This window comes from Ictidomys tridecemlineatus, unplaced genomic scaffold (assembly GCF_052094955.1).
Source record: "Ictidomys tridecemlineatus isolate mIctTri1 unplaced genomic scaffold, mIctTri1.hap1 Scaffold_46, whole genome shotgun sequence".
NCBI lineage: Eukaryota > Metazoa > Chordata > Mammalia > Rodentia > Sciuridae > Ictidomys > Ictidomys tridecemlineatus.
The window spans coordinates 1-25,000 of NW_027522984.1; the positions used below are offsets into that span (position 1 = coordinate 1).

The window sequence follows — 25,000 nt, forward strand, 5'->3', positions numbered from 1 at the left end:
ACATGACTGGAAGAAGGAGGCCAGTAGGGGTATATCCTTAGGCCTTATATTTTGTTCCTAGCTACTCACTCTCTCTACTTCCTAACTGCCAAGAGCTGAGCAGCTTTCCTCTACCATGTCCTTCTATTCTAACATTCTGCCTTGCCTCAGGCCCAGTGTAATGGAGTTGGCTGACTATGGAGTGAAACCTCTGAAACCATGAACCCAAAATAAACTTTTCTTAAAAGTTGTTCCTATCAGGTATTTTGGTCATAGTGACAAAAAGTTAAGACACTCCAGCTGTTTCAAAATCTAAGGGTGAATAGGAGGTGATCTGACAAAAAAGATGAACATCCAATTAGCTTAAACACTCTAGTCTAATAACCCATGGAGCTCCCACTAACCTAAACAGACTGCAGTTATTTCTAAGGTTTCAAGTACCCACAGGCAACTGCAGTCTAAAAATTTTAACATTTGTCTCATTCTTTCAAGAGAAAGAGACAACAATCACATAATTTTTAATATATTTATTGTCATAGTTATTTTTGTTACTCTCTTTCTATGCCTAATTTACAAGTTAAACTTTATCACAGATGTGTACATATGGGGATAAAAAACATAGGGTCTGGTACTATCTGTGGTTTCAAGCCTCTACTGGTACAGAAAAGAAGGGAGGTTTAGAGTATATCCCTGCAGATAATGGGAACTACTATAAAATGGAAAATCTGGGGCTGGGGTTGTAGCTCAGTGGTAAAGCACTTGCCTAGCATGCATCAGGCACTGAGCTCGATTCTGAGCACCACAAACAGATAAATAAAATAAAGGTCCATCAACAACAACAACAACAACAACAAAATAATAATAATTTAAAAAATAAAATGGAAAATCTGCCTCAAACTCACTATTTGCCAGATTTATATTAGGTGTGCTTTGTTTTAGTTGGGTGGAAAATAAAAGATTACAAAGAAATGAGAGGTTGATATCTAAATCCAAATTTACAAAGAATTATCTAAAACAATTTAATGAAATAATCACTGTATCTAAACTGCACTTATTTTTAAACACTTTGAAACACTTTTTAAACACTTTTAAACACTTTGAAAACTTAATTTAGCATTAGTAATACCTCAGAGGTGGTACTAAAATGTAAGTATTAGAACGACCAAATTATTCTTGAGTCTCAAAATATAAAGCAACTATCCATGAATTATAAGTTGAAAAAGGAGACAAAGCTGTGAGAATTACAATGGCAATGCTCCGCATACCGGCAATAACAAACTGTGAAGCCCCTTGCATTTAGCTACTTAGAAATACAAGTTTGCACCCCACAAAGGACACAGGCCAAGAGCAAGTGGCAGCCCAGCAATGGAGTTGAAGAATTCTGCAGCCAGAGGCATGCACATCACATTTCACTAGCACCCAAATACAGACACAGAATTCATTCACAAGACTGAAACTAACCTGTGTTCTCCTGGGGATGCTGCAAATTGTTCTCTGCTGAAACTCAAGCAAGTAATTAATCAAAAAGCAGCCAAGAGGTCTGTTGTTTGCCTAAATCAAAGTTTAGTGATATGTTTAAGAGCTTTTATTCAGATATCAACAAATTCTTTCACTAATTAAGTAATAGTTTTATTTATTCTGGAGAGTACCTGACTATTCCAAACAACAAGAAAGTTAAGTCAATAAATAACTTGGGAAACAATGACTGTGGAAAAATCTTAGAAGAATGAAATAAGAACACTGTTTTACCTAACACTGAAGAGCGTCGCTGAAGTTCCTCATTAAGCTGTTTTTTATAAGGAACAGGTGACCTCAACTGATTGTGTCCTTGAAGGGAGCTGAGGGCTGGACCAACTTCCACTGGGAGAAGGGTGCTCTCCTTGGCTCCCTTCTCCTCTCTCTGTAGAGCAAAAGAAAGGTTGACATTATTTGAAAAATTGAGACACAAGAATTCACCAAAGAGAAAACAGCAAAGAGAAAACATGAAATTTTCCAGACAACTATATTATATATATGCATACATACACACACACATAGATATATATATACTTATATATATGTATGTATATATTACATGCATAATTTAAAATTAGGCTTTTGGATTTTTTAAAAAGAAAGAAATCCAAAGAGTAGAGCAAAATTATAAGCCAATAATCACACCCTTGGTATATGTGATTTTCTGTTTTACTTTTCATTTGAAATTTGAGGAAACAGAATGCAAGCTTTTTACACAAAGGCCCAGAATTTTTGCTGTGTTTATGGAAGAGATTCCTTGTACTATTGAAATAGCACCCAATATAGTAGCTGCTCAATAAACGTTTACTAAATAGAGTATTATCTTATAAAGAGTCTACATAATATAATATCTTAGATGGAATCTTATAACAATAAAAGGACATTATGTAAAAATTTTAAAACTGAATAAAATACATACAGTAGTTAGTGAAAATTGTAAAATATTTACATTAGTCCAGTAATACTGATAGTATAGTAATACTAACCTAAGATGTTAATAATAGCAGAAACTGAATGTAGGGGTAAACTAAGTGCTCTGCATTATCTTTCCAATTTTTCTATAAATCTAATAAAACTGTTTTAAAAATTAAAGCTTATTTTTTAAAAATTATCATCTTAAAAATGTACCAAGTTTTTACAGTACTTTAAACCTAACCATTAATAAACTTAATTAGAACTATCAAAATTTCTACTGAGGGGCTGGGGTTGTGGCTCAGTGATAAAGTGTTTGCCTCGCACGTGTGAGACACTGGGTTCGATCCTCAGCACTACATAAAAACAAGTTAAACAAAATAAAGGTGTTGTATCCACCTACAACTAAAAACAATATTAAAAAAAATTCTACCTAGTCTTGGCTCAATGGCACACATTTTTAATCCCAGCAGCTCAGGAGGCTGACACAGGAAGATCACAAGTTCAAAGCCAGCCTCAGGAAATTAGTGACACTGTAAGCAACTCAGCAAGACAAGCTCTTGCCCTGTCTTTAAATAAAATATAAAACAGGGCTGGGCATGTGTTCAGTGGTTAAGCACCCCTGGGTTCAACAGTACCCCCCCCCAAAAAAAAAGGAATCTAGCTTTTTCTTCTTAAGCAGAAAAATCTGGTGATATATGAATAAAGCACCTTCTTAATATTTCACTTTCTCACAAAGATACAACATGAAAGTTGAATAAGGGAACTATAAAGAATCAAAACTGTAAGGTTTCTGATGCTTAAGAGTAAGTCTTACCTTTGTTAGATTGAAAAAGATTTACAAAAGAACTATATGCTGACTTAAAAGAAGGTTCATCCTGGTCAAGAGTCAAAGGTTTAAAGTGTGTAAGATGAGAAGGACTGGTAGGAGGTCGAGGCAAATCATTAGCAGAGTCCAATGTTGGGGAAGTCTTATCATCTGTGGCCATTTCATGAGTCTGCAAAAGAAAAAAAAAAGTTACTGTTTCAGAAGCCAAAAGTTAATTTCAAACAATATGCATATATCTGGAAGGTCCTATTCTGTGAGAGTTTTTACCTATGAAAACCAAAGAGTCAGTGAATTTAGCTTAGCATACTCAAGTGAAGGTTTAAAAACACTGCTGTCTAAATCAAATCTCAACACCTAAAACTGATGGTCAACCTAATTTCAAACATTACTATTAAAATCATTTTAAATTTTTTAAATTAAAAAATTTGCAGGTAAGGCATAAATGTGAGCAGGCAAAGAAGAAAAATATTTTCGTATCTGTAAAAGTTTTTGGGAAAAAAGGTACTTAATAGTTTTTTAAAGTTATAGGGGGAAACTGGTTTTATGCCAACATATAAATTCCTCCATCTTACTTATTTCAGCTTTTCCCTCTAAAAATATAACAAAAAAAATATCTACCTAAAGAAAGGAAATAAAATAGTCATCCTTTAATGACATTTCTATATAAACTCAACAATTAGCTCAAGTTACACCTTATTTGAATATTGACAACTATTCAAATCAATAAGCTATGCTCCATCATGTTTCCTCCCAGGAATATGAACTTGCTATTTTCCCCTTTAACCCTATATAAATATTAAGATAAAGTTCTTCCTAAAGGACTTTTTCCCCTAAATTACCAAAAATCATAATTCAGCCAAAGCAGTAAATCTCCACATCAGAGTTTACCAAAAAAGCACCGATTTATATTTTGCTATTCGGAGTTATAGTTCAACCAGAAGAACCATGCATACCTCTAGTTAGTCATTAAAATGCTTTAGTTTCTAATATAATTTACACTTTTAAAAAGAGGACATTACACTCTTGTAAATGCTTTGCTTCTCTAAAATCATATGCACCATCTCATTTTATTTTTACAATCCTGGAAGGTACATAAAGCAGTCCTCATTACATTTTTATCTTCAAGGCAACCAAGGTACTCTGAATCTAAAATAACTTTCCTGGGGGCAGGTCACAAAGATAGTTTGGGAACCTGCATCTAATCTCACCACAAAATTCTTTAGATTGAAATTATTTTTGTAGCTTTTCACAGACCTCCAAGTCTAGCCTATAAGCTATTTTCTAGCTACTCAAGACTACTCAAGACTTTGCTTTATTAATAATTTAATTGACTTTTAATTCAAGCACAAATGAAACCACTAACTTAAACAGAATTTTGGCAATAAATATTTATTAGAAGCTGGGGCAGGGAGAAAAAGAAAAAGAGTAAGGGGGGAAAGTGAGAGAAGAGGAGGAAGAAGGAAAAAGGGAAAAAGTCTTTAATATCATCTTCTATTGGGGAAAGTAGTTAATAATCCTTCCAAAGTATCATGACACTCCATATTCCAGCTTCAAGACTTAGAAAATAAGATGGTGACTGATTAAGTACAAACTCAAATTTTTGTTCTGTATTTTTTAAAAGAGTACTAGAGATGAAGGACATGATGACAATAGCAACCTCAGACCTAAGAAAACAACCTATATTCTACTTTCACAAAAGTAATATCAGAAGCAGAGTTAAAAACCTGCATAAAGAGCCTTAGAATTACCTTGAATTACTTCTAAAGATCAACTAAACATGAAACTTTTATTAGGTTTTGGAGATATGAAGATAAAAAATTACAATATTAACATATAGCAAGTATTGTCTCTACAACATAAATACAATCACATGGAGTTATCAATAATAATTACATGATATTGGGATCCTGAAAAAACTACATTACAACTCTAATTTTTTGACAACTCAATAACTGCTTATTATAAAAACTAGGACTCCTTCCTGACAGGTAATTAGAAGTATTTATCTACTTACTCAAAGACCTCTGATGTATCACCAGCACTCCACCTCTTTCCATTTCAAGGTTAGTGTAGTATATGCATATTACCTTGTTAGTAAAGCTAATCAGTAGGCTATGGGGTATTAAACGTAGGAAATAAGTGGCTCTATCAGCCAATATCAAAATTTTAGTTAGAATATCCAAGTATCAGCCTAGTTATCTCTAAGTAGTTTTTTATAAAAAATACTCAAATTGTATCTAATAATGCAGGACAGTTTAATACTAGTAGTGTTGGCTTCCACCAACAAAGAGTTTTGTTGTTGTTGTTGTTGTTCAATTTTTGCCAACAAAAATACTAAAGGAATACCAAAACTGATCCATATTACTCTTTCCAGAAAGAAAGAGGCAGTTCCCAGGAAATTAGTCTTGCCTCTCAAAGGAGTCAACCTGCCCAAACTCAAGAAAAAGAAAACTAAGAATATTTTTTTGTAAGAATGACAGAGTATGACCTTTTGGAGAGGCAGAAAACGAGATTCAAATAAATTCGAAATAAAATACTGCAAATATGCCAAAATACTATCTGTATTGTCATTGTACTAATTTTTACTAAATGAATGCACGGAATTAACATCTTAATAATTTAACGTATTATACACAGATACACAGAAATAACCGATTCTGCTTGATACAGAATTCTAGCATTTTTCATATTTCTTGAATGTCTTAATAACAACAAACTCTAAACTAGGCAGAAGACCCCATATTCCTAAAAGTATCCACCCACTTCATTCTCATCCTCTTGCTGAGAACATTCTTTAAGAAAGGGAAGTACTAATTTGGAAACCAAGTCTCCCCAAAACACTTTGAGTTGAAATAAAATCGCCTTTAATAGCAGAAACAAGCTTTTAAGGAGATATACGCATATTTGAAAGCCCAATGTTGTTACCAGTTCTGTAGCTTATGAGCTTTCTTTTCCAGCCTAATGATGTACCTCTGACACATGGACCAGAGCTCGTCCACTCAAAGGGAAGAGGAGTGGGCATTCCTCCTCCTAAATAAGTTCGGGCATGAGGGTTAAAAGAGGTGCAAGGGAACTTCAAATGTTTCAAGGAACCCTCTTCAAGAAGGGCCCTACGCGGCTCCCGTTTCACTCGCCAGACTCAGGGCAGCCTGGAATTAGGAAGACCAGCTAATGCTTGGGACAGGTTCTTGGCCTTTCCTGGCCCAGCCGCAACCCAGCGAAGGAGCCCCATCTCTCGCCCTCACCTCAGCTTTCCCCCACCGCTCTGGCCCGCACAGCACCCAAGCCGGCCTTCTTCCCACTATCAGCCCCAGCTGGCCACACCCCAGGCCTCTCCTTTATCTGGGCCTCCCGCCCCGGCCCCGCTGGCCTCCCTCCACCCCAACCCCAGCTTCACCGGCTCAGGTGCAGGGAGCCCGCCCCGGAGCGCAGCGAAGGGTTACTCCAGTCGCTGGCTGTTGTGGCAGGAAGCAAAGATGCTTACGTGGTAGATGCGGCGTCTCCCTTCCCCCCAAGGCTCCGCCCCCCTTCCTCCTCCCCACCAATCCGCAATCTTTCCTGGGGGCCGACTCCGCCCCCTCCTCCCCGCCCGCACGACGTTCGGATCAGATGCTCAGGCAGAAAGAGTCCAGCCCAGAGAGTGTCGTCTTGGACCACTTGGCCAAAGCTAGGCCTCCTCCGCCTTTTTTGAGGAAGCCAGGATCACAGCGGGTGTGAGCGTCACGAGTGTGGGTCACCGGATGCGTGCTTGGTGTCCTGGGCACCAGACGGGTGCTGGCTGGGCCGCGGTTACCGTATGTGTTCGACACCGTGAGCACTCTTAATGGGTGACAGTGCTCGGCGTTCTCCTGACCCGGACTCTGACTTATGTAGCGCTGATCAGTGGGTGAGAGCGAAGACGCTGGCGTCAGACTTGCAGGACTCCGACCATAGCTAGGCATATTCCCCTAGATAAATTGCTAACTTCTTCAGGCGTCAGACCTCTGGTGTGTAAAATGGAGTTAATAATAGCAGTACCCACTTCACATACTTTTTTTTTAAGATTATGTAAAACAGTTCATGAAAAGCTGTTGGCAGAGTGCCTGACCCAGAGTTAGTGAGGTTGGCTCTAGGCTTTTCATTCAGGTTTTGAGTTGCAGATGCTAAGGCTAGCTGGATTGTCACTTTGATTCGGTAGAAAACATACCAAAACCTGCTGACTGAAATTGTGGGGCTTGGCAGAGGAGCACAGAAAGGAAAGAAATATAAAGGGAGGTTCTATTTTAATTCAATTCTGGGGATTCTTTTCCTCAGAGAGTTTTGGCAAATCCTCATTCAAGCTTTCTTTGAGATGATCTTTTCATCTGCTAGAGAGTACCACAGAAATCTGTCCTAGTACAAAACCTGGTCACTACCCTCAACTGGGCCCTTCAGCAATCATTCTAGAGAGTGTATTCAGCTTCCCCTTGTCATTCTTCATTACTGCGGTGCCAACACACACACACACACACACACACACACACACACACATATTACCTTGACTAGCATTCTCTAGAGAATCTTATCTAACCAAGTGAAAAAGCCAAGGTTACTTTGGGTGCAATCCTTAACAACCTAACCTCCCCTGCCACAGCTTTTTCCTGCATCCACATATCCACTTCTACCCTGGCCTACCTGGATCCCTCCTCTCTGGTAGAGAGAGGTCTGCTCTTTCCCAGTTCAATCCTCCTGGCACCCAATCTACTCTCCTGTTCCTGGTATCTTGCACTGTATCTTCAACCAATCTTTTCCCAGTGACTCTTTGTTCTCAGCCTATGAACATGCTCAAGTCTCTGCCTTCTAGGAAGAAAAACCAAAAAAAAACCTTTCTTAAATCAGTCCACCATATATTAATATTTCATAAACCTAAAATAAAGTACAAAATAGACCCAGAGAGCATATGAATAAAGTAGTCATACTAGACAAGAACACCTTAATGTATATAGAAACTCCATGTATGATTAAAAAAATAATAATAAAACATCTATTCAACAAACTATTTTTCCCCAGCATAGGGGTGCTTTACCGCTGAGCTACATCCCCAGTCTTTTAATGTTTTTTTTTTTTAATTCTGAGATAGCTCACTAAGTTGCCCAGGCTGGACTCATTTTCCATCCTTCCACCTCAGCCTCCCAAATACCTAGAATTCTAGGCATGTGCCTCCAGACCCTGTAACAAACATTTTTGAGTCACCAACAATGTGTGTTAAGTAGGCACTACTCTAGGGATCAAACTATGAACATGATTATAGTCCATGTCCTCAATAAGTTTTTCAGTCCAATATCTGTATTCACTTACAGTATAATCTGTGGGGAAAAAAAGATGAAAAACTGGTTACCATTTGGTGGTGGGGAGAGAAATCAGTTTAGATTCTGACCTCATACTAAACATCCAAAGTCATTCCAGATGAATTTTATCTGTAGAGAGATGATTTGTGTAAATATCCTCCCAGAAAACTCATCTTAGCCTCCATTTATAATTCTTGCTAAATTGACTATTGTTATAGTACTATATTTATATTTCTCCCCATATATTAGTTGCATTTTGCTGAAAATAGCTTTTTCTTTATATTGATTACTATCAATATGGATGCTAATCACTTTTCTGTGCCTGACTCATTCCACTTAATGTCCTCCAGGTTCATCTTTATTATCACAAAGATTTTTTAAGACTCACTGATATTCCATTATCCATATATACCACATTTTTTCTTTATCCATCCCTGCCTGATGAACACTTGGATTGATTTCAATTTGGGTCATTGTAAATCATGCTACAGTTAACATAGGAATGCAGATATATCTTTGATACACTGATTTCATATACCCAAAAGTGGGGTTGCTGAATCATATGGTAGTTCTATGTTAAATTTTTTGAAGTACTTCCATACTGTTTTCCATAATGAGTGTACTAATTTACATTCACATTAGTAATATGCAAGCTTCCCTTTTTTACTCATACTCTGCAATGCTTCTTATCTTTTGATAATAGTCATTCTAACAGGTGTGAGGTGGTATCTTTCACTGTGGTTATAATTTGTATTTTTTCTGATAGCTAGTTATATTGAGCATTTTTTAAAAGATATTTTATTAGTTGTTGATGGCCCTTTATTTATTTTTATGTGGTGCTGAGAATCAAACCTAGTGCCTCACACATGATAGGCAAGTGCTCTACCACTGAGCCACATCCCCAGCCCCAATATTGAGCATTTTTCATATCTATGGGCCATTTGTATGCTATCTTAGGAAAATTCTATTCACATACATTTCCCATTTTATAGTTGTGTTTTTCATTTTTTTATTATTAAGTTGTTTAAGTTCCTTGTATATTTTGGATAATAGCACCTTATCTGATGCAAGGTTGCAAATATCCTCTCATTCCGTAGCTTGTCTTTTTGTTCTGTTGACTGTTTGCCTAGCTTTGCAGAAGCATTTTGGTTTCATGTGTTGCTCATTTGTCTATGTTGCTTTTGTTGCCTAAACTTTGGGGTCATAACCAAAAAAATTATTGCCCAGGCCAATGACATGGACCTTTTCCCATACATTTACTGCTAGTAGTTTTACATTTTCAGATCTTATATTTGGATATTTAATCCACTTGGCCTAATTCATTCTTATGCATATGGACCTCCAGTTTTCCCAATACCATTTATTGAAGACACTGCCCTTTTCCCATAGTGTGTTCTTGGCAACTTTCTGAATAACCCATTTACCATAAATAATACTAAACATCCAAAGTCATATATTTCTGGTACCTATTCTGTTCCATTGGTCTTGTGTCTGCTCCTTTGCCAGTATTATGCTGTTTTGTTACTGCAACTCTGTAGTGTATTTTGAAGTCAGGTAGTGTGAAGCTTCCAGTTTTGTTCTTTTTGCTCAAGATGACTGGCTATTCAGAGCCTTTATTGTTCCATGTTCTATACAAATTTTAGCATTGCTTTGTTTTTCTATTTTTGTTTTTTAAAAAAAGTCATCAAAATTTTGACTGATATAGATTGACTCTATAGATCACTTTAAGTAATATGCACATTTTAACAATATTAAAATCTTTCAATCCATGAACATGGAATGTCTTTTCATTTATTTGTGTCTTCTTTAATTTATTTCATCAATGTTTTGTAGTTTTCAGTGTGCAGGCCCTTCATCTTCTTAAGTAAATTCATTCCTAAGTATTTAATTTTTTGTAGCTGTCATAAATGAGACTATTTAAATTTTCTTTTCAGGAGGGTTTGTTGTTAGTAAATAGAAATGCTAATGATCATTGTATGTTGATGTATCCTACAATATTGTCAAATTTGTTCATAATTCCTAACAGTTTTTTTGTGTCATCTTTAGGGTTTTCTACATGTAAAATCAAGTCTTCCGCAAAGAAGGACAATTTAAGTCTTCATTTCCAATTTGGGTGCCTTTTATTCCTTTTTCATGCCTAATTGCTGTATCATATTATGTTGAATAGAAGTGGCAAGAGTAGGCATTCTTGCCTGATCTTAGAAGAAAAGCTTTGAACTTTCCACCATTGAGTATGATGTCAGCTGTTGTTTGTCATTGAAAGCACTTCCTAATTTTTGACCAGTAGGCTTATCTTGAACTTCCCTGTTCAGTGGCCTGGAGTCGGTCAGTTCTGTACAAAGAGCTCTAACTCACTTCAATAGGTAATGCAAAGATGTTTTTGTTGGTTTTTTGCAGTACTAGGGGTTGAACCTGGAGCCTTGTGCATGCCAGGGAAGTGCAATCATTGGGCTACATCCCCAGCTCTATTTATAATATTTATTTGTTTGTTTGTTTGTTTGTTTTGGGGATGGTTGAGAAAGAAGAATTGCAAGTTCAAACCCAGCCTCAGCAAAAAGCAAGGCACTAAGCAATTCAATGGGACCCTGTCTCTTTTTATTTTTTTTAAATTTTGAGATAGGGTCTCCATAAATTGCACAGACTGATCTCAAACTTGGGATCCTCCTTCCTCAGCCTCCCAAGTCACTGGGATTACAGGCATGCACCATGGCACCTAGCTGCAAAGATGTTTTTTAAAATTATGAAATTCAGTTCTGGCTAGGATATAATAAAATTAGCTCCCCTTTACCCTTTATATAACTATATAAATTGTTATATCCCTGCTATAGAATGATTTGGTAGATCTAACAAGCCTTAAAAATTCCTTTATTCATTCATTCCAATTCTAGCAATGTAGCCTAAAGAAATGATTCAACTGTTTTTAAAAAGGTAAGTTAAAGATATCTGTCATAGTTATTTAAACAATAAAATGAAGAAATAAAAGGAAACAACACAACTAACATAAATGACAAGAAATTAAGATGATCTAATCTGTTCTAACCAAGACAAATGATAGGTAAGTAATATAGATAACAGAAAATTATGTTTACTAAAACTTTATAAAGCATTTTGAATAGAAGTGGCACAATCAACTTTTTTGAAAAGTTTTTTGTGTCTCCTTTTTTATACCTCCCATTCATACTTTAAACTCTTTTATTATTATTTCTTTCAAAATTACTCTTAGAATCATTCTACTAAATGTGCATTCATGAGGTCCTTCTGCTTGCCAGAATTATTCTCAGACTGTCTTTCTTATCTCTTTGTGGTATTTCCTGCTTTTTGAAAACATTGCATGACATGAAAACTCTGCTGATTCTCTTACTGCCCCCCAGATTTTTCTTCCCATTTACTTTGGGAACTCCTTTTCTTCTATATGGCCCTTAAAAATGTGAGTATTACTCACAGTTCTCACTGAGATAGGATTTCTTCTGATTCTGTACTCCTGAATGATCTCATATGCTGTTTTCAGCTATTATCAGTATATGCTAAAGATTACCAGATTTCCTTCCCTCTTCAACTCAGACATCCCTCCTGAACTCCAGATACAGATGACTGCCTCCTAGACATCAACATGCTGTCCCACAGGCATTTCAAATTCAACAAACTTTAAACTTAACTCATTATATTGGTCATCAAATCTGTAACTCTATCTTTATTTCTTCCTTGTTGAAGGGTATCCTGTCACCCAAACTCTAAATCAAGAAGTCACCTTCACTGTTGTCTCTCCCTTAATCTTCATGAATAAGCAGTGATCAAGCCCTACTCATATGCAGATTCTCTAAGATCAGCAAAATGAAAATATAACAGCTTTTGAATACTTAGGAGAATCTCATTATCTTAATGATAGTCTCATAACCAAATCCTAACAGAGATTTCATGACCCAGATTTCAGTTTGTATTTATGACAGTATTTGGCGTTAGATATTATTAAAATATTTAGATTCTTTTATTGATCAAATGAAAGGCGAATAATGACAAAGTATGCAATATTAACCAAATTGGGGAAAGTGGTGGGTTAAATTAATCATAATGTGGCATCCAATAGAATAGGCCAGTTCAATTCAAAAGAGCCTGCATGTAAGCAGGGAGCTTCATATTCACATTTCTATCAGCAATCTAATTTCAGTCAAACATCAATTGTTAAATTTAATTGATTTTATTAATGGTAATTTATTGTTTCATAGTTTTATTTCTAACCATTTTGTCTATAGATTTATTATTTTAAAGTTGTGTAAGAATTATCAGCATATGGTGCATTACATTTAATTTTTTCAATATATATTTAATAATATTTTAATGTAAGTCAATGTGAAATCTACAAGAAAATAATATTTAAAGTCAACCTGAAATCTACTCATTCCTATATTAGTGGCCTAAGAAACACTGTTTTATGAGATTCCTATGTCATCTTTCCTATCACATTGACTTTGAGACAAATTTGCAGCCCTTCTCTAGCAAATGTTTATGATTTGATGGAATATTTTTATGATTAAACTCACCGTGGTTTTGAATAATATCCTATATTTATTTTATTTTTACCTCATTTTTCTCATATATTACCAACATTTTTTTAGATACCTTTATTTGTATTATTTATTTTAAAGAGAGAGAAAGAGGATTTTTTAATATTTATTTTTCAGTTTTCCGTGGACACATTTAATTTTTTTTTATGTGGTGCTGAGGATGGAACCCAGGGCTTCATGTGCGAGAGGCAAGCACTCTACCACTAAGCCACAACCCCAGCCCGTTACCAACATTTTTTATGAAACTATATTTTAGGTAACTTGAAGGATGCCCTGAATAAGAATGGGTATGATTGCTTACTTTTAATAATCAGCAAGGGATAATAAACCACGTGAACCAGATGTGATATGGAGTAAAATTTACAATCTCAGGTGACCAAAGACCTGAGATTTGAGATGCAGATACACCCTTACACTCTTCTATAACCATTTTTTCAGGAATAAGTAGACGTGGATGCTAATATCCGTTAATCCATATTAAAAACTAATAAATTGGCTGGGTTTTTGCTTTCTTCTCCGCTAGTGCCCTCTAGCGTCCAAAATGCACCTTGAGCATTTTGCCCTGCTTGTCAATTATAATCCAATGAAAGATTATTTTAAAAAATAAAATTTCGAACATTGACTCTTGATCATGCTATTATCCTACAAATAGCAATATAAAATACTGTTTTCCCATGTTTTCTAGACTAAGAAATACACATACAAAAATGAATCTCTGGAGGAAATGGAATTTTTAAAAAATCCACTGTTTTCTAAGGCTTCACATCTTTAGTGCAGCTACCTTGGAACCCGGATAATCATCTTTTTCATTATGTTTTAATGCAAATTGTAAATGGGGCTTATTATAGTTTATGGTAATAACTGGAATTATAGGTGCATAAAACCCTAAAGATCTTGTTATTGGTTGTGATGGAAATTATTTACTGAGGCAGGCAGGGTTGCTTTTATATCTGTTGCATACTTTGCATTCTGGCAGCCCCAAAGCAACCCCATGTTGGCTGGAACACTCTCCTTCCAAAGGCACATTACAATCTACAGACCAACCGGCAGCAGCGGGTAGGGAACCCGCCGAGGTGCTGGTCTGGGTGCCTTTACTGCGGACCTGAAAACACGCTTCACAGTGCTCTAGATTGGTACATGGCCGGGCTGCCGCAGCCTCAGCGCGGCCAGCTCCCCGGCCTGCAGGTGGCATTCACGTTCCTAGGCAGCTGGGCTTGGAGAGGAATCCCAGCTGCAAGGAAGCCCCTTCCCCCACCCGGAGGACACGGAGGTCGCCCCAAGTACTGAGCCCCAGCTTCTCTGGGCCCGCCCCTAGGCCCTGGCCCCGCCCAACCCGAGGAGTCGGCAGGCAGCGATTGAAGACAGGGGAGGGGCCGGGAGGTGGGCTGAGGAGGTGGGGCTTGGGAGGTGACAAAAGCCGGGAAGAGGAAAAGCCCTGACCCGCCCACTGGTCCCTGGATCTGTAGAGTTGGTGTCACAGGCTGAAACAGCTGGGCCCAGTGAGGATTGCCTGTGTGTGAGTGTGAGTTTGAGCGTGTGAATAACTGTGGCGCCTCGGGCTGCTCGCCAACGTACCTTCCCCTGCAGGTAACCTCAGGCTTTGAGGGGCGGCCCAGGTCCCTGGCTGTTGTGGGAGGCTTTAATTCATAAAAGGCTGGAATGTGGAAAAGAAAGAAAGCTCGGGTCTTGGCTATGGAGGCAGGAACTTAGCGGCAAGGCCTAAGTTCAAGCAGGGACAAATCCAGGTATTCAGCATGGGAAAGGGAAAAAAAGGAAGAAGAGGGTGCTGGAGGTAGGGAAACCTGCTCTTGGGCATGGGAGGAAGAAATTGGGCGCTGAGGAAGTTGGATGCAGTGACAAGTGGAAGACCAGATCTGCATACGGAAAGGAAAATCTTTCTGTAGGAGGTTTCAAAGATGCTTAGAAGACCGTCTTGGATATAATAGGAAGAAAACATGTGACAGTGGGGAACTGGGTGCAAAGAAGGGTGTAAGCTGAGGACTTGGGCGTGGACAGCGAACTCAGGCTGCGAGGGACTGGCAGTGGCACATAGGCTGCGTCCGCCTGGGGGCGCGAGGGGGCGGAGCTCTGGTTTGGATCTGAAGACTGTTCCCTAGGTCACCCTGGGCGCGGTGGGGGTCGGGAAAGCATTCCTCCCTTGAGATGGGATTTCAAGTTCTAGGAGGGCGTTACTCTGCCAGCTCCAAGTGTCTGGGTGTTAAAGGTCCCGGCACCCAATAGGGAACATCAAGAGTGGAAATCTGGAAAGAGGAACCCGTCCAGATTCCGTTGGAGCCCTCTTGCACAACGTCCACAGGGACATCTGCAAGCTCACAGCGTCACCCGAGGACATACAAACCCCTAGGCCAGCTAACAGACTACGGACCAGGGACACACCCTCAGATGTGTGCAGGTAGAAAGATTTGTACTCCCTCGACCTTTATTTGGAAGGTGGACGTGGACACAAAGCTGCCCTTTGCTCCTCTGGATATTCAGCACTGTACTTTAAACCAGATAAATCAGGCAGCCTGACTGGTATTAAAAACAGCTAAATCCTCCTGACGTGTGTGTGTGTGTGTGTGTGTGTGTGTGTGTGTGTGTGTGTGTATGTGTGTTTGTGTTGTTTGTGTGTGTGTGTGTGTGTTTGTTTTAAGACTTTCTATTCCCGGTTTTGTTGTGTTTTAGGAGATAAACTGCAGTTGAGTCCACAAGATTGAGAGGAGTTGGTGTGACTAGAAGTCCGTTCACTGTAAAGGTGAGAATTCATAATTTCTCTTCTTCTGTACTTTCTTTGATGTGGCCATCCTGCCTTTAATTAGTTTTGAGGGCAAGCTAAGATACTGCAATGGAATGAGTCAAGAATATTTCCAATGATAAATTAAAACCGCTTTATTTCTTTTAGCCTAGCGTCTTCTCTGATCTGCAAGAGACTATATTTGGCCAGCAATTATTGTAGTTCTTAAACATAGCCTTTAAAAATTGGCTAAAAATTTGAGGTTAACAAAAATAAAATAGAGCAAGTGGCTCTTTTTACTTGAACTACCCTGTATTATTATTCCAAGTTTGTTTTCTGGAATTACACTAGTATGTCAGGAGATTGGAATTTAACTACCTTCAGATTCAATAAATGAACTGGTGGCTGTTCATTTATTGGGCTTGAAACAGCCCTTCTTTCAGAAGTTGGGGTTGGATGGAGACAGAAAATCAGAGAGGTATAAGAATTCAATGAATCCAGTGAGATCTAAAGCCCAGGGCATTAAAATCAAATCCAGAAGAAACACACTAATGCCTTACATTGTAGTAACAATAATTCTTTGTTGTTGTTGTTGAAAGAAGAAAATTTAATACATAATTAATGCAGGGAAAACTTAAAATGTTCAGTAATGCATTATAACACATAGAAAAATTATTGCAGAGAGTATGTTTGCATTCACTGAGAAGGAAACTAAAAAAAAAACTGTTCCTTAGTTTTGCCATTTTAAATACAGAGTCTGATCTATTAACTGTATTTGCCATCAAGGAAAAATAGCCCAGTCATAACTATTGCATAATACTGTGTAAGAACATGGCCATGAAAATGTACTATCAAAACCAAGATAAGCTTGCCGCTGCTTTTATTTGTTATGTTTTAAAGCAAAGACAGGTATGAAAGTAGGATTAAGCATGACAGATTCATACACTTAAAGCTATACTATAAAATGTTCTTGAAATTACTGATAGAAGTAATTAACTCATCCACAAGTTTGCTCATTTCTTTTATTCTAGTTGAGTTCTAAGTTCCCTGGTAAGATATAGGGAGCCTCCTGAATACTAATAAGCAGGAATCTAGAACTACAAATTTGAGAAGTGAAAGTGCGCCCTGGGTTGGGATTATATCCTCATTTATCACAAGAAACTAAGGTTTACAGCTTACTTATAATTTTTTATTTAAAGGCCAGAATGCTTTAGCTCAACTGTTCAAGAGAGACTGTTTTTCAGCTTCTCATCTAATCTTCTTATTTATTTTTGTATTTATTTTTTTCAATTGATTTCTCCTGACTTTTCAGTCCTCACTCTAACTTAAGGGGTTAAAAGTAGTTTGCAGTTGTGTTGCTGGGCAAAGTTTCTATTAAAGTGTCATGAGAAGGAACAGATTCTTTTAGCAGGCTCAAGGCCTGTGTCTCTTCGAGAATAAGCATAAACCATGGTCTTCTTTGAAGGCTCACAGTTTCATTTCTTCCAAAGGATCCAGCTTTGTTCTTTATGGGATTAGATTAATTGGTATTTTGTACCCCCACATGCCATTTTTTAAAGGGCCATGCCTCCCTAAAACAATGCTGTTTCCCCCATCCCACCCACTGGTAGCTTATCCTCGCCTGTGAAGGGCCAGAGGAACCATGGAGGAGTTAGGATACTAAAGAACAAGACAGGTACATGCTTGGGTCCTGGGAAGTGGACCTTTCCTATTCAGATTTCTCTAATTGAGAAGTCACTTTTGTATTTAGCTTCACATCTCTGAAGCCTGTGTTGTCTCTAGGAAAGCAGAGTTCTACCAGGAATTCTTTATTTTGCACAGTTCCACCAGGAATTCTTTGTCTTGCACTTCTGAAGTTATCTGGAATATGGGTCATAAGAACCAGTTGAATCTCCTCAATGGTAGTTATTTTCACCAAAACAGCTTTTTAGGACAAATACTAGCACTTGCCGTTCTGCTCATCTTATGGGCCCAATAAAATGAGGAATTGAATTGGATAAATATGTTCAAATAGGATGATATTGTGAAAATAATCTCATTTCATAAGACAAACCAATAGTTGAGAATAGTGATTGCATTATTAAGGACATGTACAAGGTCAGACACCCCTACCCTTTAGCAAGGTGGCCTTGGGCAAAGCTAGTTTTCTCTAAAGGTAAAATGGTTAAACAATTTCCATCTTATAGGGCTAATAGGGCTGACACAAACCACATATAAAGAACACAACACAATGCTTTATACAGAGAAAATTCTCGATTCTGATGGTAAATATAATTGTTATTTGCTTTGCATGTAAGAACTATTATGAACTGTTCTTTTAGTAGTCACGAGATTGTTTATATTTCATTTCCACTTTATAATGAAATAATGACAAGGCATATATCCAATCTGTTCTTCTTTTTAGATTTATTGAAGTAAAAATGTCCCAAAAAATCCATGGCGGTTCTGTGGTAGAAATGCAAGGAGATGAAATGACACGAATCATTTGGGAACTGATTAAAGAAAAACTCATTTTTCCTTATGTGGAATTGGATCTGCATAGGTAAATGAATTATTTGTCCATGAAGCTAGCAGATTCAGAAAGTTTAATCTAAGTTATTTCAGGGTGCAATTGGCTTTTAAAAAATAGATGTAGCCATGTTTTGTGAACAGGCTTAAATATACCTAATGAACCTTCTAATTTAACATTCTAGTAGAAAAACTGGATTTATCATTATCTAGAACTCAAGAATCATAAGGGGAACAAATTTTGAGGGCTTTCTTACCTTGATTCCAGTGATGGTTTTATTTGTAATAAATCAGTGCCCACGAGTAGCACAATGTATTACTTGTGGAAGAGAAAAAAACGAGAGGGTGTAAAAAATAGTAAAGTAAATTTTATCCTTTCAATCTCAATTTTCTATCATTCTCTTAATCAGTCAGTGGATGTTTCCTTTTCATTCTTGACCTTTCACCCTTTCATACAGCTGCTGCACTGAAAGAACCCTCATGGTTCTCTGAGACACCCACCTCAAGCCCCAGTTCCCTTAGGTCATCTTTGTCTCTTTGCCCCATCTTTACAGTGTTTGGGGGCAGATGTGAAAGTATGTTCGTAATTCTCTCATTTTTTCCTTGTGTCTTTTATAAGCAGCTCTTGTTTTTGAACATTCAAACTAAGTAGAGGAAGAATGTTTAAAAAGGTGAAGTGGCTAAAGCCTGGTATAGTACAACACGTTTCAGTCAAATTGTTGGCAACTATTAAGTGTCTGTCTCCATCCAGAAGTATTCAGAATGTGTCCTGAGGACCTGTTAACTTGCTTTGGTTTAGACATTCAGTTCTCATGCTGTCATTAGATGCCCTTTTTAATTGTTCTAAAATTAAGCTGCTGATAATGTCTGTATTGCAGCCACCATGTGGTGTAAAGACTGTGCTTGTAGGAGTCCACCAAACATACAGGAAACAGAGCATAAAAACAGTTTCCAAGTGGGTTGAAGAAGCATTTCACAAACTCTCTCCTTTTTCAGAACTTTTCATGACATTATGTGAACTTGCAGGGGTTACAGGGTCCAGAATAATAATGCTAGCCTCTTTAGTATAGACTCATAAGGCCTTTTAAAGGGGTGTCTTTATGCCTAGGCAGAAAAAAAAAGTCAGTGGCTACAAACTAAAGAATTCTTGCAAGTTCAAATAAGTTTTAAGTTGTTCCAAAATTGCTGTTATTTCTGCTTCTTTTTGAAAGAAGTGTAGTGATTGATTGTTTTTGATTTTGTTTTTTGATTTTTTATTTTGTTTTTGTTGTTGTTGTTTTTATGAAGACTCAGTAGTGGTCCTGGCTATTTATTTCTTATTTTCATTTAGAAATGTTAAGGGAAGCAGAAAATCCACTAATTTTCTGGTAGATTCTTCTGATGAGAATCATACCTAGGAACATGAAAACTGTGGCCATCCTTCTTGTGGAGTTGGGATTAGACGTTGTCTATATTCAGCATTTTCTATGCAGGAAGATAAGAAAGTATATGGCTTTGTTAGATTTATGTGAATTATCTAAAGTTGAAGCATTAGACATTTTTTTTATTTGTGAATCAATCAAGATTGCTATTTCTGTGTTTGCATCAGCAGTTGGGATATCTAAGGAAAGAAGATGTGAAAACTAAGAACAGAAATCTAGAGCCTATTTGGTTTAGCAATTTTTTTGAGAGCTGAAAAACTTTAAATTCTTAGAGAACAAAATAAGTTATTCTATTATTTTATTTTTACTACTTTCCATAAAATCATGTTTTTGTGTTCCATGAACAGCCAACATTCATTCAGCTCTGAATGACCTGCAGTATGGGTGTTGGTGTACGTTGAGCTAAAACTTTCTGGTGCATATGAAACTGATGATGGGTTCTACTACTTATCCAATAAACTGCAGGCTTGTTTCCAGAACATAGAGACTTGCCCAAGAATTAGGGGAAGGTTCACCTTATGACTAACTGGCATAAATGAAGCAGTCATTAGTATTTTTTGCACAACAGTAATCTCTATACCCTTCACCACTTTAATGTCAGAATACAAAACATCCTTTAAGCCTTCCACACCTTTATTTTTCAAGCACAATATTTACTAAGGGAAAATTAGGTAGTGCTTAGGTTTAACTTGTATGCTAATTATATAGAGGGAAGCCATGCCAAAGGGTTGTTCATGTGTTGTTATTGCCTCAAGATGGTAAAAAATAGGGGGCAATTTGGCAGAGTTCATTGTTTTCCATTCAATTTCCAGATAGACAACTGCCCACTAGCCTAGTTCTCTTGACTCTTTACTTCCTTCTTGAATTGTCAGTCATCTTCTATGTTTAGAATACATCAGTGCTAAAACTTGACAGATTTAGGTGTCTTTGAGGCCTTTATCTTCTGCATAGCAACCTCTGCGTGTCAACAGTGGGGTCATGGATTAGAACTTATTTATTTTCCTGAAGTATTGATACTTTTTTCCCTTTCTAGCTATGACTTAGGCATAGAGAATAGTGTTGCCACCAATGACCAGGTCACCAAGGATGCTGCAGAAGCTATAAAGAAGTATAATGTTGGCATCAAATGTGATACTATCACCCCTGACGAGAAGAGGGTTGAGGAGTTCAAGTTGAAGCAAATGTAGAAATCACCAAATGGCACTATCCGAAATATTCTGGGTGGCACTGTCTTCAGAGAAGCAATTATCTGCAAAAATATCCCACGACTTGTGAATGGATGGATAAAACCCATCATCATAGGCCATCATGCTTATGGGGACCAAGTAAGTCATTTGGGCATAACTTTCCATATATTTTTACATGACCCAGCAATTCTGATTTATATGGGTTTTTATCCTTATCTTTTGGTTTCTACACCTATTAAGCAAAGTTGCAAAATTTAGAAATTCTAGTATGTATAGCTGTATATTTACCCACATTTAGGTAGAGGTAAATACAGATAAACTTACTGTAGATACCCATCTCAACACATGATTTTTGCCAAACATGTTTTTTTCTTTCTTTATCCTTTTGTTAGTTATATCACACAAATGCCCAATTATTTTTTATTTTTTTTTATTTTTTAGTAGTATCATATGATCCAACCAGGTCAGTGGTTTTCAATGCTGGCTGCATAATAAGATCCACTTATGAATGATTCATTGGTTTGGTTAGGTTTAGCTTTACCTTTTTGGTTTTTGTCTAATATCTGAGTCCCATCTCCACCAGCTGAAATCTGAATTCAGGCTTTTGAATCAGTTCCACAAGTGATTCTAATGTACAGATAGGGTTGAAAACCACAAAATATGATATTAAACATGATAACTGGCTTAGTATTTAAAAGCAATCTAGTTAGAACATTTTTTCCTACTTGAAAACCAAAAATGGATTCTGTATTTCTATACAAATAGACTCATTGCCAAGTTAAGCAGAAAAGCTGCCAATTAAACAAATTCCAAATTGTGTTGAGGCAGGTTTCAGATTTTCATAGAAAGAAGCTTATGTCTTACAAGAACCTTAAAAACAGGAATTCCCTAATGCTAAAATCCAAAATCTGCACTTCTATGTAGTCATCCCTTTAAATGGTGTGGCCAGGGAAGATGTTTCTGGGGACAGGGTTGCCAGCTCAGTCCCCAAGAAGTTGGTTAACTTTGTTCCACCCTGTGGTTCATACTGTCCCTTCATCCTGGCCAGAACCCTCACAGGTACCAGAGTCCCAGGCAAGGATGCATAGGTGGCAGTTCTTACCAATTCAGTCTGTCTTTTTTTTTTTAATTGTAGCATCAGTCATTTGTAATAATGGACATTCTGTTGTTTAAAGTCAAGATTAAAATTTTCAAATGCCAGGTTGATTTGCTGTGTAAATGTGCATAAACCCTATGCAAAGCATTTACAGTGCCTTGATGTCTCAGTTCTTCCTTTTGAGAAATGGAAACAAATCAGCAACCCATAGTTAATGACTTTATATGTCATAAGTGTTCTTTGTAGAGTAGATATTTAATCTTTTTTGTTATCTGAATACTCTTTTACCTACTGTTAGTATTACTATCAACCAATAGGTGTGGCTGGTGCTTGTTAATTCCTAACTCCAAGTCTCCCAATTAACCCAAGTCTTTGAGTAAGTTTCAGTGCACGAATGACTTGTGAATACCTCATGTGTACCAGGCACATTTCTCCACTGGAATGGCTTATGCTCATGAGGGAGGTGAGCAGGATTTGGGGGGGGGGGGTTCATCAACTGTCACAGCAGCTTCCAGATGATTTTTTTCATGTGGACAAGTGATAACTGGAACGACTGACCCCTGAAAGTCTAAGTAATGATCCCAAGTCTCTGGACTCAGGATGCATTATTTTCATTATATCACACTGATATCTTTGTAAGATTGATGTGAGAATCAAATGAGATCATCTTAAAGCATTTGATACATAGTAAGGACAAAGCATCAGCTCTATCATAATTTTCAGCACAAGTAGTATTATAATCCTCCCTGCAGGACAGCTTTCTCAGCCCATGGGCCAGGTTGTATCTCTTCATCACCTTGCAGCATTTTTATTGATTTATTGGCTTATGACTCTTTCTGACATTTGAAAACTCTCTGTCACTTCTCACTTAGTATTGTCTTTATTAGGTTGGTAAGCTTCCTAAAGAAAGTATCTTGTGTTATTCTCTGTATTCTCTGTATCAGTGCCCATAAAACTGTCACATACATGGTAGCCTTCTAATAAATACTGACTGACTTTTTAATGTGCATTACCACTAACTAGAGGAACTCTGGACTATCTTGGTTTCTATCTCTTTAAAGATCTGCCAGATGTGGTAGCCTGTAATCCCAGCAACTCAGGAGGCTAAGGCAGGAGGATCCCAACTTCAAGGCCAGCCTCAGCAACTGGGGAGACCCTGTCTCAGATTAATTAAATAAAAAAGACTTGGAATGTAGTTCAGTGGTTATGCACCCCTGAATTCAATCCCTAATAACAAAAAAAGGACAAGCTATATTCTCTTGTTTATCTTGGTGTCTTCTTGTGCTCATGTGTGTTTCTCTGTCTCTCTCTCTCTCTCTCAGATATATATATATATTTCCTTATAATTCCTATTGGGATATTTTTCTTTTCTTAATACCTTTTTCCTACTTATATAGTACAGAGCAACTGATTTTGTCGTTCCTGGGCCTGGAAAAGTAGAGATAACCTACACACCAAGTGATGGAACCCAGAAGGTGACATACCTGGTACATAACTTTGAAGGTATGTATGAGTCCATCATAAGCTACATCTTCTTTTTTTTTAAAACAAATGATTTAGAAACATTATTACTGTTTTTTTTTCAAAATTAGTATGTGACTGCCTAAAAATATAACCCAATTCTACACTTCTACAGGACCTAAAATCTAACTTAAAAAGTAGTTGGTTCCATACCCTCCCATGGCATGAATAAAGCATGAAGGGGTTAGTCACTTAACTGGAAATGCATATAGGCAATGACAAGGAGACATTTATGCATTTGTCTTAAAATATGGAGGGAAGATTTGCAGGAATATCTTATGCACAAATGGTATAAATTAAACATTAATAGCCCTAAATCATCTGTCATGCAATCCTACCCTTTGCTCTGGTGGGGTTTGTATTTAGAAATGGTTGCATTATTTGCTAAGATTTTCTCCTTACCCTTTTGGGAATTTATCCTGTGAAAGTGAAACATTTGTTTTTTTGATTTTTCTTCCCTGGCAGCTTCAAAGTTTCATTAGGGCAATCCCACCCAAAAGTTGTTGATAGTACTCATTTAAACAAACAAATTTAAAAAATTTAAACAAACAAATTTTAAAAAAAGATAACACCTATATATCTTTTTTTTCCTTACTTCCTTTAAATAATGTCATCTTAATAGAATCTACTTCTGTGAGTTTCAGCACCCTGGGAGTTGGTATGGGTTCAAGTTTCAGAGTTCAACTAATAAAAGTTGTGACACATGAATGATTACATGTAGCATAATTATTTCCACCAATTGCAGTAGGCATGCTCAGTATCCTTCTGGAAATTACAAGAATTTTCATTTAGTATTTAAAATGCAAATCTCTCTCAATAATTATGGGCTGAGTACACCCTTAAGTTCAAAATACATGTTGGAAATTGTTAAAGTACATAAAAAACAAATTCAAAATTATTTGCCCATTTGTGAGTATATTTCTGTCACATTAGCAGGTTTTTAAAAATATTTTTTAATTGTTGTTAGACTTTTATTTTATTTATTTTTATATGCAGTGTTGAGAATCGAACCCAGTGCCTCACACATGCCAGGCAAGTGTGCTACCGCTGAGCCACAGCCACAGCCCCCATATTAGTAGTTTTTGGTATTTCAGTATCTTTGGGATCCTGAAGACCATATGCTTTTCTTATTTCCGTGGCCCTTCCAAAACAAGTTAGACTATTCTTATCTAGAACTTATTTTCATCCTATCCTGTCCCTTGAAAACTTTTGAACTGTTCATTTTGGAAGACTGCCAGGGAATTGAAGTCTAGGCTCAGCCAGGGGAGCCAAGAATTGGTATTTTGGTTGTGGAGATTCCTTTAACCTCGTTCCAGCTATCCCACGTTTACTTTCTTTTTTTCTCTCATTGCTCCCTGCAGTGGGTGGTGGAGTTGCCATGGAAATGTACAATGAAGACAAGTCAATTGAAGATTTTGCACACAGTTCCT

At 37.2% G+C, this 25,000-nt stretch overlaps 1 protein-coding gene and 1 pseudogene across 1 annotated transcript; one reads left to right on the forward strand and one right to left on the reverse strand.

Annotated features, from left to right (window-relative positions):
• Positions 1-1,141: 1,141 nt before the first annotated feature.
• LOC144373675 (1-phosphatidylinositol 3-phosphate 5-kinase-like) lies at positions 1,142-6,751 on the reverse strand. The gene is made up of 4 exons (XM_078036703.1): positions 6,720-6,751; positions 3,224-3,404; positions 1,729-1,879; positions 1,142-1,476 (listed from the first exon to the last, which is right to left on the reverse strand). The coding sequence occupies exons 2-3, from the start codon at positions 3,393-3,395 to the stop codon at positions 1,773-1,775; spliced, it is 279 nt and encodes a 92-aa protein (XP_077892829.1). The 5' UTR covers positions 3,396-3,404; positions 6,720-6,751; the 3' UTR covers positions 1,142-1,476; positions 1,729-1,772.
• Positions 6,752-14,532: 7,781 nt separating this feature from the next.
• LOC144373682 (isocitrate dehydrogenase [NADP] cytoplasmic-like) overlaps positions 14,533-25,000 on the forward strand; it is a 17,953-nt pseudogene continuing 7,485 nt past the window's right edge.